Below are 17,859 nucleotides of genomic sequence, written 5' to 3' on the forward strand. Positions count from 1 at the left end.
CTTTTCCTATTTTTTCTTTTCCTATGTACATATGTACTTTCTTTCCTCCACTAATGATGCGACCACGCCACTCGCTAATAGCGAGGTGATCCAGTAAGTTCTTGAATTAGCGCTTAGGCCATTCGCTGCAATTGGCGACAGCTGCTCCGCTTCAGCGCTCTCTGGCCTAGGGTTTACTGTCTTATTCGTCAACTGGTCTCGTTCTGGGTTCTTGCATCTGCTGACCAACCCGTGAAACCCTTGACAAAAGCACGTCAACTCGCTACATTCCACTTTTGACCGTTACAAAAGATAGCATCGCAGTAACGCATCTGTGACTATTCATCCTGTGGCCACAAGGTCGATGCGTCTGGACGAACGCAATTCATTTCATTCACATCTATGTACGCGTCACTCGAGAGACTGGTACCACGAGATATAGCCGTTGGCAACGTCTTTGACCAAGTGCTTACCTGATCACATATGTTGGCGGGCAATTGCATCATCTTGTCAAACCAGAGCCATGCCTACCGAGGAAACAGCTATAGCCAACGGGGGCCATTCACGGCGTGTTGCATGCAAGGTACGTTGATAAATCTCAACCGCTCAAATCACGCCCCTTAGTTAAAATACAGTCAGCTATGTCGGGATCGCAAAGTCAAATGTGGTGGTGAGCAGCCGCAGTGTCAAAAATGTGTACGGGCCGGCGAACAGTGCGTATACGTGCCAGTGCAGAGACCGACCAAGGCAGATCTGGCCCAGACGGTAGAGTCGTTGCAAAAGCGTCTTGGTGAGTTCTCTTGCCTTATCATGCTGGGTCGGCATCAAAATTTCATTCCCCAATGGCGTGATTGCTAATGCACCACTGCTCGGTCACGTGGCCAGACGAAGCAGAGGCCTACATCGCTCGCTTGACTACATCGCCAGGTGACGACGTCACTCCACCGTCTTCACATACTTCCAATGTGTATATGAACTCTGGCGCCCTGGCTCCAGCCTATTCAACAGTTCCAACGCCCTCTGCAGTGCATTTAGGAGGGCGAGATGTCGATGCTCCTGTCAATCCATCAAGGGAAACAGATCTGCTGTATCAAGAACAGGATCTGCACCCAGCCGATCAAGATCTTTCAGATCCGCCGATGTGGCCAACTCTGGAGGAACATGCGCAGTTTGAAGCAAATGGCGAGCATATGAACATTGACCCGGTCGGCCTGGATTTCTATGTATCGAACGCGAACGTGACTGATTATCACAAGAATATCAGCGAGGAAACAGGTACCGCAATTCTCGGGCCGGTGGTAGCGTTTTCTTCGGCCGTCCTCCGTAACCAGGCCGAGGCATCCGTCATGGGTTCTTTGATCGCAGACTACATAGACTGGCTTCGAAAGGTCCCGCCCGGCGGTGGCGGCTCGGTCAACCAAGGGCCACACTACGTCGGGATTCTAGAGACACTAGAGACCCGGGTCCGAGAACTATGCGATACGAGCCAGTCAAGAAGCAGCAGTGCCCTGTCGGAATTGATAACGGCATTGAAAGGGGTTGCACCACCGGACGGTGCTCTAGCTGCAAGACTTGACGGCCTCGAAGATGAGCTCCAGAAAGAAGCATGTGAGCGTGCAGAATTCTTTCGTTCACGTTATAACATATGTGCACTCCTTACTGAGCAGGCTCGAAACATATCATGATAATAAAACAGGACCTCTGTTTGGACATATGTAAACAAATGATATACTCCACCTCCGGACCCGCGACGACCTTGACGCTTAACCCTCCTGCGACCCTTGACGCAAAACGCCCCCAAATTGAACCCAAATGAAAGCCTGAACACTGTTGCAAAATGGACAAGTACTTTCCACGGGCGATGCGTTCGTGCATCTCATGAATTTGGCTTATTAAACAGTCTTGACAGATTAATGGGCCTATTCAACAGTACTGTTCGGAGCTGATATGCGCATCGGGACGTCAAGAATTCAGCGGAACCTGAGATACAAAATGAGTGATGCTAGCAGCGCTATGTTACCTTGGCTAGCAGCGCTATATACCACTATATCCCGTAATATGCGCCTGCATATAGCCCGCTAATATTTTATATTTTAAATTCTAATTATTAGAAATAGCTTTAAATTTGATTTTTATTTACTTAAGTAGTATTTTAAGCCTTTGCGCAGTATTATAGCTATTGTGAATAGCTGCTACATTTATCGTTATTTTTAACGACGAGGGCTTATTCAAAAAATAGATACCTAGTAGGTAATTAAGCCAATTACTTACGATATAACGCATAAATTAGTTTCCTTCGAAATAGCCTTATAATTTCTCGCTATTTTCCCATTTACGGCAGGCTATATACAGGTGTAGATAACGGGATATGGTGATGTATAGCGCTGCTAGCCAAGGTGACATAGCGCTGTTAGCCAATGTGACATAGCGCTGTTAGCATTACTCTACAAAATGCTGTAAGATGGTGCTTCAGTGAGGACTGATTGATCTCCAGTGGGGGCCGGTCCACTAACAACATTTTAGACGCCAGCTCCTAGCGGACAGCGCTGAAACTTTTAGCGCATTGTTCGGCCAAGACTCACCGGGACTGAACTGAGCGACCGAACGCGTATGATAAGTTTTCAGAGCTGATGGTGAAGAATTCCTCGCACCGATTTTGGGCATCCAGAAAATATTTTGCATTAAATTTACCTGCAGTCAGTCATGAAGAAATCAATTCTAGATATGATTTTGTGCTTCTCACGTTCTCAAGTCTTGAATCCTGCTCGGCCAGATCAGCCCGAAACACGGTCACTAAAACTTCGGTCAACTCGGACCGAAGCGACCGTGAGCCAATAACACGCCTGAGTTGCCACGACTTTCCAAAACACATGAACTTCTGCATTTGAAATGTAAATAATCAAGTTTTGTGTATTATTCCAAAGATTACGCAAAGTATCTTGCCGAGTTAGAAGGTCTGCTAATCAAAGAGAAAAGCATCACCTCCCCGAAGCTTACAAACTTGCAGGTATCTCTTCCTCCCTCGTTCGGATTGCGACCATACAAATACAAGTATCTAGAACCTATAATCTGTTTATTTCTTTGTAAACAGCCTTCTTGCATACTTAGGATTACCCGCAGAGCAGCAGCTTAATATTGCCCAACATGAACACCGACAGAGCCACCAGTTCTACGACCGACTACGATGACAAGACCCCGGAGGTTCCTACTGCAATCCAAGACAATGTGGGCGATGTAGAGAAGCCAGATGGGAACAAGAAAGAGACGGCGGCCTCAGATAAGGAGCCAAAGAGGACAGTGACGGGTCTAAAGGTGCGTTTACCCACGATGTAAATGCCTATGACTGCTAAACATTTGCCTGGTTTAGTGGTTCATTATTTACACCTCTCTAATGTCCACTGTGAGTAATTCTACTGATTATGCTAGAGAAAGTGAAATTTCTGAGAATTGATTCATCAGGTTCTGCTTTTTGCTTTGGACAACACTATTGTGCGTATAATGCCACCTTTCAAACTCGTTAACCAGCTAACGGGCGTGCAGGTTGCAACCATTCAGCCCGACATAGTGGAAACTTTTGACGATCAACAAAATCTAGCATGGATTGGCGTGAGCTTTATTCTTGGCCAGGTCGTCATTCTGCCCGTGTTCGTGCCGTCTCGAATTCTACCCAGCAACCAACGAGATGCACTGACTCTCGAATGTGTAGTGGAAAAGCCTATGGCATGTTCAGCATGAAGTACCTCTTCATCATTAGCCTCATATTGTTCGAGGGTGGCAGCGCAATTTGCGGAGCTGCACCCAACATGGTTGCCATCATTGTCGGCCGTGCCATTGCTGGCGTGGGCGGAGCGGGCGTCTACGTGGGAGGACTGACCTACATCAGTGTCTTGACCACTCCACATGAGAGGCCTCTCTACCTTGCCATTCTCATGTCTGTTTGGGGATTTGGCAATGTTCTCGGTCCTATCATTGGCGGCTCGTTTGCGGTTAGTTCTGCTACTTGGCGCTGGGGATTCTACATTGTGAGTATTGAGACACTTGCTGTCGAGTTTATGGTTTACTAACAATCTTTTTTGGCAAAATCTACCCATCGCCGGCATATTCGCACCTGCTTTCATATTCTTGATTCCAAATATCAATGCCATGCCGGAAACACCCTTTATGAAGAAAATTCGTATGCAGGATTGGATCGGAATCGTCATTTTTACCGCCTTGATGGCATGCTTTTGTATGGCAGGCAGTTTTGGTGGCGTCCTGTACGCCTGGAATAGCGGCTCCGAGATTTCTCTTTGGGCTGTCACCTTTGTCCTCTTGATCGCATTCATACTAACTACCATTTATCATCCACTGGTACCAGTGCAGTCGAGGCTTATGCCAGTGCAATTCATGGTTACGAGAGATCTCATCATCATACCCCTGCAAGCCTTCCTGGTAGCGGGCAGCATGATGATGAGCATCTATTACACTCCTCTAGTGTTCCAATTCACTAGAGGAGACAGTCCTCTGATGGCTGGTGTGCGCATTCTCCCGTTGATATGCATGATTGTCTTTGGCTGCCTCTTCAACGGGGTCGCCATGCCGAGGTTCGGATACTACTTGCCTTGGTATGTTGTGGGAAATGCCCTGCTAGTGGCTGGCGCGGCACTGATGAGTATGTTGCATTCCCGTCCGTTGATCTGGCAGAGGAAGCTTGGATCATGTTACTGATAAACATTCTTGAACAGCGACCATCACCCCCTCAATCTCCAATTCGGCACTCTACGGGTATACGGTCATCATTGGCCTAGGCGTCGGCGCATTCCAGAGTGCAGGTATCGCCGTGGCATCAGCCCTCGCCCCTGCGTCCGAGATCTCAAATGTTGTTTCGGTCATGACAATCGGTGCGTAGAAGTATACAACCTTGGGGAATTTTGGCCTCGTTGAAGACTAAAATCATGGGGTATAGCACAAATCATAGGCATCACCTTTGCCCTTGCCATTCCGGGTTCAATTTTCCAAAACAAGGCTATCCAATACATTGCCGAGGTCTTGCCCGACATACCTCGGAATGAGCTTGCGCAGTTGATTACCGGAGCGAGTGGGCGATTTTACAAGAGTCTAAGCGAGGCCGATCAATTGTTGGTTGTTGAACAAATCACCAAGGCTATCAGCGAAGCCTTTTACTACTTGGTGGCCGCGACCGCTGTCGGCTTCATCACATCACTATTCTTGAGTGTAAGTCTATTCATAGCTAAAGGGCACCGGGACCTGGTCTGTGGATGGTGATTTTATACTAATTCAAATAATTTTGCTAGCCACGGAAGCTTTTCCTTTCGGGTGGCAGTGTCGCATAAGGGGTGCGATAGCAAAGAGTGAACCAACTGAACTGGTCATATGCCTGGTGCCGGCCGAAGACGTAAATTTTATTGGTATTTGGCAGGGGCGAGGTTGGTAGAAAATGTCTTACCCGAGCCAATATAAGAAAAAGATTGGATGGAAAGAACGTTAGAAAAAGCTTTTGGGAAGAAATTTTAGATAATCCTATAAAATTATTTTTTTTTTTTAAAAAAAAAGAAAGAAAGAAGGTGCTAAAGAGCTATCTAATATATATAAGCAGGTGATTTGCGGTAGGTACTGATTACGATCATATTATCTTATCGAATCCTTTACTAAAAGATAAACTACTTGAGCTCCTCTGAAGCAGCTTCATCCCACTAGGTAATCGAATGATTATCGCCACATCCGCTATCTGGTATCATCCTCTGTACCTAACTATTATGGCACATGTAAGAATTACTGGCTGTGGATCACCATTCTGAGCAACCCCTACATGGCGCAGTAAACCATTTCTGTGTAGATGCTGACTTGGGATCTCCGACATTATGATTATAGGGCACAGCATCACTCATATTTGAGAAGAGTGTGAATCTGCTGGATATCTTAAGTCCCTAATCCTTCAAGCTCTTGAGTTCACCATATACCAGGTTGTAACATTCCGAGAGGTGGGGAAAACAAAGACGACTTGGGAGAAACAGCTGGATTCTAGGTCTGAGCTCTGGAACGTCTGTGTTTCCCCTTGTTTTCCGAAAGTCACTTAGGTTGCCTTTCTGACTCTAGGTGTTAAACGTATCCATAACCACTATTAGGCTAGTTCCTAGTGTGGAGCTTCACATTTTGTTCAGCTAGTACAGTGGTATGGTGCGATACTAGGATAATAACGGCGTCGGTATTCCCAACACACAAAGAAGAAAATAGTAAGTAAGCCTGAGACAAGCATGGTGCCGAAGAATATAAGGCACAAACCCCAAACTGGAATTGGGTGCTCGCCATCAGTCTCTTGTCGGGTGAGATGGATGGGATGGACGTGATTAATTAATTGCCGAAATTTAGTCATCATTTCTGCTTTAAATCAATAATTGCTGCATAGAGAACCGGCTTTGGGTATATAATACTTAGTACTATTATGACTAGATTTTACTTTGAACGTACCTTTGAATAGTGTCTTTAAGTCTTAAGTGCGATGCTGAGAATGGTATATCAGCCTTATTTGAATGGCCGGTCAGGGTAATTGCTTGATTGCATGTCTGCGATACTTGCGTCGCGAGAAGAAGCTAGGCCGAGAATTGATTGGGGTGGAGGTTTGGCCTTATATGCATTGTCAGCCGCGTAAAAGGATCAATGAGAAGCTTGATAACCAAAGCCGTTTGATTAGGTTATATCTCAAATGCAGAGAAAACCAACGTGACCAAGTCTTCGCCCGAAACAGGCTTCCTACATGTTCAGGCAGCGTTGCTTATGCCGGTGATAACCTTATTCAGTGCCCTCGATCCATTTTCTTCTTTTGTCAAGCGCAAAGCCTTTTCAGGCCGCACGGATCATCAACTTATGGAAGCCTTATTTGATAAAAATCACCCGACTCAGCAGAGCGACGGGCGTCGGTCACGCTTTTGCGCTATGAATGATAGAGAAAAGAGTGTCATAATTTGATGCTTGAAATTTCGTCGCATTCAGAAGCAGAAAACTTACTTGAAGTAGCAAAGGCGGCCGAATGTCAGGGATCTACACGTGATTGCAACGTGCAGGCAGTGGACAGTCTTGCTGGTTTTGTTTCAGTGAGATGGCGCGTTGCTAGTTGTACCATTACAGTTGCCGTATAATTGATATTGGGAAAGTGGAAGTTTACAATTGCCCAAGAACCCCGGCACTAGCCTTCCCCAAAAGCCCTTGTAGGAACTTGACCTGGGCAAAGGGGCGATACAACGGTCTAGTGGTTCTCGATTTAAGTTTCCCATATCAATCGCAGTTCTACATACGCGCCGAGACGGCCCGAAGATTCTTTCGTTCTTCTTATCGCTTGAGCAGTGTTGTGGCGGCGTATAACCCAAAATCTGAGCTGCAAAACCTTACAAAGAGACATTTGAAAATCCTGTCGCTGTTGATCTGGCTGATGCTTTTTGATAAGCAAAGGGCGTTGCACTGATGGTTTTCACTGCTTGACAGGTCAAATAATGGTGTTATTCCCACCTGATGCTACTACTATTCATTGGACATCTACTTATTCCAGAAGGGTCCCGGAAAGCGGAAAGACACCAATAAACTTCTTCGGCAATCCGTCCATTAATTAAGCGACCTGGAATTTTGTATGAGAACCCTTCGCCTTTCCGTCATTGGCTTACGAAGTACTCGCCGATGATGTCGTGTTGCCCTTCGGAGGCAGAACAGCAGGGTACGGTTCAACTGAACCATCACCCCATTCATTCAAGGCCCTGCCTCCATCTTCTTCATACTTGGCGGCGGCAACGAAGCCGGCATTGAAATTGTCAGTCATATCGATGCCAATGGAGTGCCAAGCAAAGATACCGTCGGCCAGATCGCTGCCCATGTAGATGTACTTGACAAAGGGGTCATAGGCTCCCAAATCTCCGACGGTGTTGCCATTGACGGTCTTGTTCTCGGCCAAGATGTAGTCGTCTACGTTCTTGAAGTTTGCCGTGTCCTCGTTGGTGTTGTACGGCCAGATTGGATCCACAGCGTCACGCAGTTTCTGTTCATAATACAGTTGTCCAATGTAGCGGACAAACGTGTCATCTGTTGCAAGACCGCCGGCAATAGTTCCCTATAGCCCTAATGTCAGTGTCTGCATGGGCGATCGAAGGGGAGACGGAAGAATGAAGGAGGACTTACGTTGGCAAACGTGGTGGCATTGCCCCAGGCTACAATATGTGTATGCGTCGCACGAGGATAATAATGGCCGGGAATGATTTGATCAAAGCTGACGACTCCATGTTCGTCGGTGATTTGGATGCCACGTAGAAAGGTGGTGTTGAGACCACCCATGCCATAATATCCAGCCGGCGATTCAGCGCCGGCATAGCCACCCGTTGCATTGGCGCCCCAGATGTCGATAAACAGGGCAGGGACGGGCTTGCATGTGTTGACGTCGACAAACTGTAGTTCCAGATGCATGGGGATGCCAACCTGGTCCTCGGTAATGTTACTGCGTATGAGTTCGCCCTCGACGTAGTAAGGCCCAATGGTCTCGGCGCGGCCTAGAATGGAGGACACGTCCGTGCCAAACAGATCCTCGTACGATGTCGACCGAAGTACTGTCGTCATGTTGTGGTCCAGTGTATCATAATAGGCGACCTCTGCCTTGTTACGACGAATCAAGTGGGTATCAGAAGTCAAGGATCGTTCCTGTCGCAAGCGCTCCAAGGTTGAAGCGCGACGCTCAATGGCTTGCTTCTGTATGGTTGCACAATCACTTGCACATCGGCTCATCTTTGCAGCTCCGACTGCAGCTGTACGCTTGTGGAAGATGTGTTCTTTCTCCAGATGGGATATGTCCGCATGGTGATCGCCTGGATGAGCCGCTACATGGGAACCAAGAAGCGCTGCAACGAGGAAAATGATTTTGGAACAATGATTGTTGTAGATCATTTTGACGAACAGTTCTCAATGAACTTTGAATCTGATGAAAAGAGATGGGCAGATGATTTGCAATTGTCAATCTCCTCGGCGAGAGACGATGACCATTTATAATTGTCCTGAACAGCTCGGGTAATGTTCAAATAGTTCTAATGAATCCATTCACAACCATCCGCTTTGTAAGCGGAACCTTTTCTGAAATGTAGTCATACAGACCCTGTCGGAAAATTTGTATATAAGCTAGTATCTATGCATGTTTAAGATGACTCGTCTATATCAGGCTGTTCGAGCGAGCCTAAAACGCAGTTACACAGGGACGCGAAGCAACTACCGAGATCCGAATGGTGGTATGCATTTACTTAGATCGTCAAGGCCAACAATTCTGAAAAAATGCAGGTACAATCAATCGGGATATGTGAGGCCCGACCTCCGATTCAATAACAAGAACCATGATATGCCCATGCATTATCCAAGCGTTCTCTTCATCTACGATCAGGGCCTATTTACCACGATTACCAAGTATTGTATCTGTGGCAAGAAAATGATGCTACAAGAGCATCCCCAAATGAAATAATATCCTCAAGCATAACTGCGCGTAACCGGTGATTATTTGTGATTTATTTACAAAGTACCTGATCACGGTAGTTTTGAACAACATTCTGAACGGTGTGCTATTACTTGGGTATTATATAAGTGCGATCCATTCAATAAGGTTTTTAAGTATGCGCGTAGAATCCCTCGTCTAACTCAATTACCGACGACAATCTCCAATCAAGATGAGGCAATACTAAGCAAGAAAATTCGGCAATACTTGCATCAAGATATTGCCAAGCATACTCACCTACCTAGACACTTGCTAGCGACGCACGCTTCTTTTTTGAAGAGCACGGATCCTGAATTGTCCGAGTTGTCCGTGACCAGCACGGACATGGCTCCGACAGGGATAGCGCTGCGCGCCTTGCTCGAAATGTACGTCCAAGAAGGAATCTCAATTCTAATTGAATAATCCGAAGGCCGGAATTTTCTATATCAGAGTTTGATAATCGGAAGACGAATACCCCGAGCTTACATAATTTGATCTGTCGATTCGTGCTAGGAGTTCTGAAATGTGGATATCGGGGATAGTGGCGGGCACCCGCCCACCCAAGCCGTTACGGTCAAAGTATGATCGAATACGATACCTTGAACACTCCCGTTTGTGTAATCTCTGATATTTCTGAATATAACCTCTTTGGCACCCTCCTGTCGCCCTGTTTCCTCTCTTTTCCGCTTCATTTTCCAGAAACACCCAAAGAAGGCAGGACATAATCTTCATATCGGAAAGGTGCGCCAAGACTTGGCCATGGTGGTTATTCCGCATACACCTAGGTTAGACAGTAACGTCAGACAGTCTGCTGATCCATTGCCATTTTCAACACTCAATTCTCAGCAGTATACGATCATCGTCTGTGGCAACTGCGAAATAATCGCCCATGCATGATTGCTGATAAACCCGCCTACATGCGAATGCCCGAGTCAGCTGTCAATATCAGTGAAATCCAAGTTATAGTGACGTGGCGCTAACGCCGAGTTATAATTATAAGCTGCAAATAGTCTTCTGCTTGCCTTTTCGGTCACAGTAGTACAGCGCTGATAGTCTCACGTATTCCATGTATACACCACAGGGTGACTGTGGGGTGTACCACCCTTCCATAACACAATAGGAATGTCTAGATTAAACTAGTAAAGGTCTCCATACCAGGATGGTTCGAACTGTACTTTTCCCCGTCCCTCTCGATTTTTCCCCTCTCATCTTCTCCTTACAGTCAGGTTTCCTTCTCAATAATAACAGAAAGAGAGAAAAATGAAACAAAAATAAAAGAGGAATAAAATAAGAGAGAGAAATAGAGAAAAAGAGAAAAATAAAGGATAAGAGAAAAGAAAATAAAGAAGAATTACTATATAATTCAAATATACATACTTTTGCAGCCTTGCTATCCTGAATTCTGCCTTTTATTTTCCAGGAAGCTTTTCGTATCAATTATAAGCTCTGATGGCCCCTGATAATCTACATGTATGTATGTTACAACACTCTCTCCTATGGTGGCCTATTCTGATAATTCCATTGGGCGAGCATGTTGACAGCAATCTCCAGTCATGATTAAGGTTGCCCAGTCGGATTGAACCCATCTATGTACGACTCACTATCTTTGGGTTATTCAAGACTTGCTTTCTCTTGTGGATTTATACCAATACCGAGATCGGTCGCGCAGTGACAAAAGCAATGTGGCAGACTTCAAGCTATGAAACAGATGCAAAAGTTGCTAAAGATCTGCAGGATCCCCTCTTGGAAGATAAGATTCTCAATAGGATCTGGGGAAAGAAGGTCGCTCGCTAGACGATCTCATTAACTAGCTGACTAGCTGATGATCAACAACGTGATAAGAGACACTATCCGACCCTGTTGCGGCTCACGTACTCTGTGCAATTCCCGACCCGCTACCCCGCTACCCCGCGTGGCCGCGGTTGGCTACGACTATATCATAAAGCCATTCAATATGTAGGTTTCTCGACATGGCATGATAGTTGCTACTTCATTCAATTGTGTTATATAATCATGAGTCCTTCAAATAAACCCATCATCTTGATGATTCACGGCGGATGGCACTATCCTAAGTGCTATGATCCTTTCTTGGATCGATTAAGAGCCCGGGGATACACGGTTCTTTGCCCCGTCTTGCCAACACTGGGCCCGAACACGCATGGCAAAACCCCTGCAGATGATGTTGCCCACATTCGCGAGGTGGTTCTGCCACTGTTTGACGCGGGAGAAGAAGTTGTCATAATCGGGCACTCTTACGGCGGCATTCCTGCCTGTGCATCCACCGAAGGTCTTGGAGTAGACGAGCGAGCCAAGGAAGGAAAGCGGGGTGGTTTCCGCTCCATCATATATCTGGCAGCCTTTGCCATTCCGCAGCGAGGAATGGATCTCTTGACGACATTTGGCGGTTCTTGGGGCGTGTGGCAAAATGCCACCAAGCCATACACGAGGGTAAGCCAGCAAAGTCTGTAGCACAAGTGTGATACCACATGCTTATTTGACACACAGAATCAATTGATCTCTGTAAATGAGAATGCGAAGCATGCATTCTTCAACGACATGACGCAAGAAGAAGCTCAAAAGTGGTTTGACACACTGGTGCCTCACTCACAGGACGCCTTCGAAACTGGCGTCAATTTTGTTGCGGCGGATCTCACTATTCCGAAGGCATATGTGATTTGTGAATTAGACCAGGTGAGTAACAGAAATTGTTCAACACAACAGGCTCATGCTGACCCTTTCATTTTGTTAGGCTATACCGAAAGAAGTTCAGGAGCGACTTGCGGCAAGCATCCCAGGTTTTAGGGTTGAGAGATTGAATGCAGGTCATAGTCCATTCCTGAGCCAACCGGAGGAATGTGCTCAATGTACTCTCAGAATTATCGAGAACCCTTAGACAAGACATCGGGAATTTCCTAACAAGATAGTCTCATTTCTTCCGGTACTCGTGTCGGTCCAACGGATGTCTTAAAAGCACTGCAGTCTCTGGTTGAGGCCAGTAAATCATCAGCAGTGAAAAGCTTTGATATTGGTGGAAACCCAGTTGAACATTGCCAGTGCGGAGGTGAAGGAAGGGCTTCTGTTCTTGTAACCAGAAAGGGGTGCGGAGTCGGGACTGATACAACACTCCAAAATAATCCATGTGTGCTGAACATACTAAATTTGAATGCCAAGCTGCAGCTTTGCCACTCCGCCAGGAATGAGATCTCCAAGATAGGTAATTTAGACGTTGGTGGCACATGACTGTCGGTGAACTCTGAAAAATGCACAGACTTCATATAGCAAGATTATCTAATACTTTTAGTCAGCACAGCTTCTTGTCCGCGGCCACCTATCAACAATTTTTCCAAATCCGTGTCTAGTCACTTGTGTTTACGGCTGAAAGGAACTGATATACGCCTATCACCCATCACGGCGTATTTTAGAAAATGATTTTCAACATTCTAGTAAAGCTTCTTGGAGTCATTGAGATCCAGCTTGCTCGAAGTGAACGACGAAAGTGGCAAACGTATACTCGGAGTACTTCCGGTTCTCAAACAAGCATGGAATTCGTGAGGTCTAAGCTATCCCATGCATGTACCGATCACAGATGACAAAGGATCAGTGATATATAACAACAATGTACCAACACGAAAAAAAGTCATCAACCTAATTTCTTCCACGGCTTAACTCGGCATCATGCATCACTACTTCCTCTCCTTGATCGCGGCAAGCCATACAGGCCTTGCTGCTGCTGTCTCCGGAACAGCATATGGCTTCGCGACGGGCGTGTCTGGAGGCGGCTCGGCCACTGCTGCTGCGCCATCTGATATAGCCCAGCTCAAGTCATGGCTTGCAGACAGCACGCCTCGAGTCATACTCATCGACAAGACCTTCAACTTCAAAGGGACCGAGGGATCTGCTACTGGCTCGGGTTGCTACCAGAGCACCTGCACGCTTGCAAACGGTGGTCAAGACTATATTGGCACCTTGAGCTGCACAGGAAGTAACATGATCTCCACGACCATTACCTACGATGTCGCCGGCACCACACCACTCGAGGTAGCTTCTAGCAAGACAATTTTGGGCGTCGGCAGCGCGGGCGTAATCCAGGGCAAAGGACTGCACTTGGCGTCTGGCGTGTCAAATGTCATTATCCAGAACGTGCACATCACAGACATTAACCCGGGCCATGTTTGGGGTGGAGATGGTCTCCAAATGGACGGTGCAACGGGGGTCTGGATTGATCATTGCAAGTTTAGCAAGATTGGAAGACAGTTTATTGTTTCGCAGTAAGTATCTTGATTATCTGTCATCTGTCAGGCCAATTAGTGTTCTGAAATGTGGGCTGATCCTTTGCACTAGCTACGACCGCAACCAATTTACCGTCTCTAATACCGAGTTTGATGGTACCACGACGACATCAGCCACGTGTAATGGAGAACACTATTGTACGTAATAATTCACACAATGGCTACGTTCTTGTTAGGAGCTAACTCTTTTTTCTTCCAGGGACCAACATGTTTATTGGCAGTGGCGATGTAATCACGTTGGACAGAAACTACTATCATGACCTTTCAGGTTCGTCTAGCTCAAGCACACTTTGGAGAACAAAACACGACTAACAATTTTAGGCCGTGCCCCCAAGCTTGGTGAGCCCGGCGCCACAACTGTGGTCCAAGCTACCAACAATTACTTTTACAACATGAAGGGTCACGCATTTGACATTTACCAAGATACCTCGGCTCTTGTCGAAGGCAATGTCTTTGCAACCGTCACAACGCCCATGACCAGTACCAGTTCGTCCGGCGCCGTCTACGATGTACCTGATTCATCATCAGCTTCAGCATGCTCTAGCTATCTTGGGCGCTCCTGTCAGGCCAACTCGCTGAGTGGCTCGGGATCATGGCTCAGTCTCAAAAATACGGCTGTACTGAGCACATTCCAGTCGTATGGCAGTCGATGGATGGTATCTCCAATCGCAGCAAGCAGTGTTAGCGCAACAGTCCTAGCAAACGTCGGAATCGGAAAGATTTAACGGAATCATGATCATCTTGATAAAGGATCTGCTATCATAGTTATACTATTAAAGGACCCTGGCCCAGCGATTACTACTATCTACCTATACACGCGCTGATATTGGGGGGTGTTGCAGCAGGGGATCTTCAATCTGCGGGGGTCCCCACTCAGTAAAGGCTGGTAACGTGAAACTTTGATAACGCCCATAGTACCTAGTTCCCTAGGCCATGAATCCAAAGAAAATTGCACGAATCGGATCAGAACCAAAGCGACGACTAGATGATTGCCCTCAATTCCATGTGAGCAATCAACTCAATAGTTCGGCGATAGACAAGAACTGTGAAAGACGTCCCAAACCCCGCGAGTGCCGGATGACCCCAGTTTTCGGGATTTTAGACTAGCCTGCACGCAAAAGGATTATATGTAGGTGCAGAACCCCGGAGATGTCCAATTCTGCAAGGGTCTGCCGCCAGAGCTGCAAAGATAAGGCTGACCTCAAATCGGCTAGATTTAGAATACCTAGGCTATGTATTGTGTACGAGCGTCAGATGAGGCCGTCGCCAAGCAGTTTGACAGCGACTGGCTGATGCAGTCTATCATTTCTGCTTACAATCTCACGTCTCACGCACATACTTGTTTGCCATCTCCCTGACCTGCGGGGTAACCCAGGCCTATTTATTCCCAGAGCCCGTCGGCGTTTGAATACTTCTTGGAATCAGACAGTCACACATTAGCGGCTACATATTTGCAAATATACCTGTTCGCGACTTGCATCTCATCATCAAGACTTTTGGTTTACCAATAAACTTTCCGCCTCAAAATGGTAGACTTTAACCTCACGGAATCCCAGACGGCGCTACGTAACAACGCCCGCGCCTTTGCCCAGACGGTCCTCTCCGGCGGCCCAAAGCTCTACTCGGAGCTCTCTTCCCAAAATGCTCGATTCCAAGCCACCCTGCCCATCTACCGCACTGCTGTGCAGGCAGGTCTAATCAAGGGCCAAGTCCCTGTTCCCCTGGGCGGAACCTCCGAGTCCCTTGTCGACGCTGCCATTGTCGTCGAGGAGTTCTTTGCCGTGGAGCCCAGCATCGCCCTCACCATTCTGGGCACGGGCTTGGGCCTGACACCGCTCATTCTGGCGGGCAATGAAGATCTGTGGGGACGGTTTCTAAAGAAGTTCTTGGTGCAAGAGGGCGAAGCAATTGCAGCATTTGTGCATTCTGAGCCCGGTGGCACGGCAAATTGGCTGGAAAAGGGGGCACCCGGTCTGCAAACTACAGCTTATGAAGAGGGTGGTGAGTGGGTGCTTAATGGCGAGAAGGTGAGTTGAAATGTGGTCCCTCGATTCTCTTCTAGACCCCGTGTAGTCTGGGTGCGATTATCCGTTGCGAGGGCGAATGCATGCAGCATACATCTAACACATGTACCAGCTCTGGACAACCAACAGCTCAGGATGGGACAACCGCGGCGCCGACATCCAATGTGTGGTATGCCGAAAAGGCCGACCCAATGAGCCTCAAGACCCAAGCATCGACCCAGCAGCAAACATCATGATCCTCATTGTAACGCGCGAGGACATTGCCCGCAACGACGCGTCCGCATACCAGGTTCTTTCCGACCCCGAACTGCCCGGCTTCACATGCGCCAACGGCCCGCACTCCAAATTCACCAACCTCCGTGTCCCCGCCACGAATCTCCTCTGCGCCCCCGGAACCGGCGTTCAGACTGTCGAGCAAACCTTTGGTTCCTCGGCTGCGCTGGTCGGTGCCATGTGCGTCGGCGTGATGCGCGCCTCGTTCGAGTCCGCGCTCCAATTCTGCAAGACGGATACCCGTGGCGGCACCGTCCCCATTATCCAGCACCAGTCCGTCGCCGACAAACTCATGGACATTAAGATGCGTGTCGAGGCCGGGCGCCTCTTGACCTGGAAAGCTCTGTAAGTGGTAAAACATGCAGTGTCTTTTTTTTCTTTTTCCTTTTTTTGCAATTTTCTCTACACGCTTCTGCTCCTGAGACCTCGTTTCCCGGTTCTATATTTTTGGCTCGGGAAATCTATGTTTTCCTTGTAGCTTGGGACCTTGCTGGAGATTTCTACGTGACCCAGAAAAAGAATTCAAGAAGCTAACACATATCAATTTACCAGGTCAGGCATTGAAAAGGGCCCTGGAGGATGGGACAACCGTCTCGAGACGGCACTCGAGGCCAAGATATGGTGCAGTGAGCAGGTGACCAAGTGTGTCGTGGATGCCATGAGCGCGGTAGGTATGCGCAGTTATGACAAGAGTATGGGATTCTCGAGAATGCTGGACGATGCTGTTTGTCTGCCACTTTTCGATGGAGGCAATGTCGGAGTTAGGAGGAGACAACTGGAGAGGATCCTTCAGGCGGATGGATATGAACCTTGGGCGGGAACTTATTGATGCCCCAGTGTAAGAACGTGAGGGCAAGTAAGGGTGATAGGTATATTCAGTATAAAAAGCAAAAGCCTACCCAATCACAAATGACTGGGCAGCGCTATAGTGACTATAAATTAGTTCCTTCGCAGATGTTACGAATATGCACCCTGGCAGGAGAATACTAATATATCAAAAGAAACGGGAAAGACGGCCGTCACGGCATACGCTATCATTATACTATAATAGGCAAAGATAATGCTCGCAATCGTCAGGAAACAATCACGAACCAGGACCTATATGCCTATGGGACGGGACCGGAACCATACAGTATCTACCATGACAAAAACCCTTATATTTACGAATCTAGAATCGGCCTTATCAACGGCTAGCTCTACTTTCATTCACTCCTGGCTCATCTTAAGACACCAGTCTACAGCAGAGCTTGGTCTGTTTCGGTAAATCCACTGTCATCGACTTAATCGCCCGATCTTGCCTCTGCTGCAAATCCTTGATCATGTCATTGATCTCTTCCATCTTCCTCTGTTTCGCCTCACCTTGAGCCTGCAGCCCCGCCGTACCACTTCTATGCGCACTCGGAAACTCTCCCACAACGAGTACTGATATACGTTGTATGGCCCTCACCTCATTGTGCCGAGCTGACCGTTTGAGAAAGGAAATGGTCACAAGACAACAACCACATCTCTCAGGGTATCTTGTATTGGTCCCTGGCCACATAACACGGGAATACATGCTAGCAGCTATGCATACTTCTTCTTCTCGAAGTCTGGGCCCTAAGAACTGCCGGAGTCTGTGCTATCCTCTGCGCAATAAAACCCGGGCTTCAACGATTTTGTACACAGTATTACTTGCACATCCTTCAATTAACCCGTATGCCAACTACATTTTCCATGAAAGCGGAAAAACCCGTACGGCATCGGGCAGCCAGTTCGCCGTCCGATTGATTCCAGAGACGCATGAGCAGGAATTAGTGCTGAGAAT

General features: G+C 47.4%; 7 protein-coding genes across 7 annotated transcripts; 6 read left to right on the forward strand and 1 right to left on the reverse strand.

The window, feature by feature from the left end:
- Positions 1 to 502: 502 nt before the first annotated feature.
- On the forward strand, positions 503 to 1,664 carry PFICI_01978 (uncharacterized protein; the record flags this gene model as incomplete). Its single annotated transcript, XM_007830559.1, has 3 exons — positions 503 to 562; positions 619 to 769; positions 865 to 1,664. The coding sequence occupies 3 exons, from the start codon at positions 503 to 505 to the stop codon at positions 1,662 to 1,664; spliced, it is 1,011 nt and encodes a 336-aa protein (XP_007828750.1).
- A 1,459-nt stretch (positions 1,665 to 3,123) lies between these two features.
- Positions 3,124 to 4,043, forward strand: PFICI_01979 (uncharacterized protein; the record flags this gene model as incomplete). The annotated part of the gene is made up of 5 exons (XM_007830560.1): positions 3,124 to 3,291; positions 3,347 to 3,379; positions 3,439 to 3,468; positions 3,520 to 3,623; positions 3,686 to 4,043. 5 exons carry the CDS (start codon positions 3,124 to 3,126, stop codon positions 4,041 to 4,043), a joined length of 693 nt encoding a protein of 230 aa, XP_007828751.1.
- A 79-nt stretch (positions 4,044 to 4,122) lies between these two features.
- On the forward strand, positions 4,123 to 5,312 carry PFICI_01980 (uncharacterized protein; the record flags this gene model as incomplete). The annotated part of the gene is made up of 4 exons (XM_007830561.1): positions 4,123 to 4,630; positions 4,704 to 4,859; positions 4,925 to 5,193; positions 5,274 to 5,312. The coding sequence occupies 4 exons, from the start codon at positions 4,123 to 4,125 to the stop codon at positions 5,310 to 5,312; spliced, it is 972 nt and encodes a 323-aa protein (XP_007828752.1).
- Positions 5,313 to 7,630: 2,318 nt separating this feature from the next.
- PFICI_01981 (uncharacterized protein) lies at positions 7,631 to 8,898 on the reverse strand (the record flags this gene model as incomplete). Its single annotated transcript, XM_007830562.1, has 2 exons — positions 7,631 to 8,074; positions 8,143 to 8,898. 2 exons carry the CDS (start codon positions 8,896 to 8,898, stop codon positions 7,631 to 7,633), a joined length of 1,200 nt encoding a protein of 399 aa, XP_007828753.1.
- A 2,584-nt stretch (positions 8,899 to 11,482) lies between these two features.
- PFICI_01982 (uncharacterized protein) lies at positions 11,483 to 12,362 on the forward strand (the record flags this gene model as incomplete). Its single annotated transcript, XM_007830563.1, has 3 exons — positions 11,483 to 11,917; positions 11,975 to 12,160; positions 12,219 to 12,362. 3 exons carry the CDS (start codon positions 11,483 to 11,485, stop codon positions 12,360 to 12,362), a joined length of 765 nt encoding a protein of 254 aa, XP_007828754.1.
- A 782-nt stretch (positions 12,363 to 13,144) lies between these two features.
- PFICI_01983 (uncharacterized protein) lies at positions 13,145 to 14,483 on the forward strand (the record flags this gene model as incomplete). Its single annotated transcript, XM_007830564.1, has 4 exons — positions 13,145 to 13,737; positions 13,811 to 13,896; positions 13,958 to 14,026; positions 14,080 to 14,483. The coding sequence occupies 4 exons, from the start codon at positions 13,145 to 13,147 to the stop codon at positions 14,481 to 14,483; spliced, it is 1,152 nt and encodes a 383-aa protein (XP_007828755.1).
- Positions 14,484 to 15,284: 801 nt separating this feature from the next.
- Positions 15,285 to 16,884, forward strand: PFICI_01984 (uncharacterized protein; the record flags this gene model as incomplete). The annotated part of the gene is made up of 3 exons (XM_007830565.1): positions 15,285 to 15,785; positions 15,895 to 16,400; positions 16,608 to 16,884. The coding sequence occupies 3 exons, from the start codon at positions 15,285 to 15,287 to the stop codon at positions 16,882 to 16,884; spliced, it is 1,284 nt and encodes a 427-aa protein (XP_007828756.1).
- Between the last annotated feature and the right edge of the window lie 975 nt (positions 16,885 to 17,859).

The sequence above is a fragment of the Pestalotiopsis fici genome, assembly GCF_000516985.1.
Source record: "Pestalotiopsis fici W106-1 unplaced genomic scaffold PFICI_Scf_1, whole genome shotgun sequence".
NCBI classification, from domain to species: Eukaryota; Fungi; Ascomycota; class Sordariomycetes; order Amphisphaeriales; family Sporocadaceae; genus Pestalotiopsis; species Pestalotiopsis fici.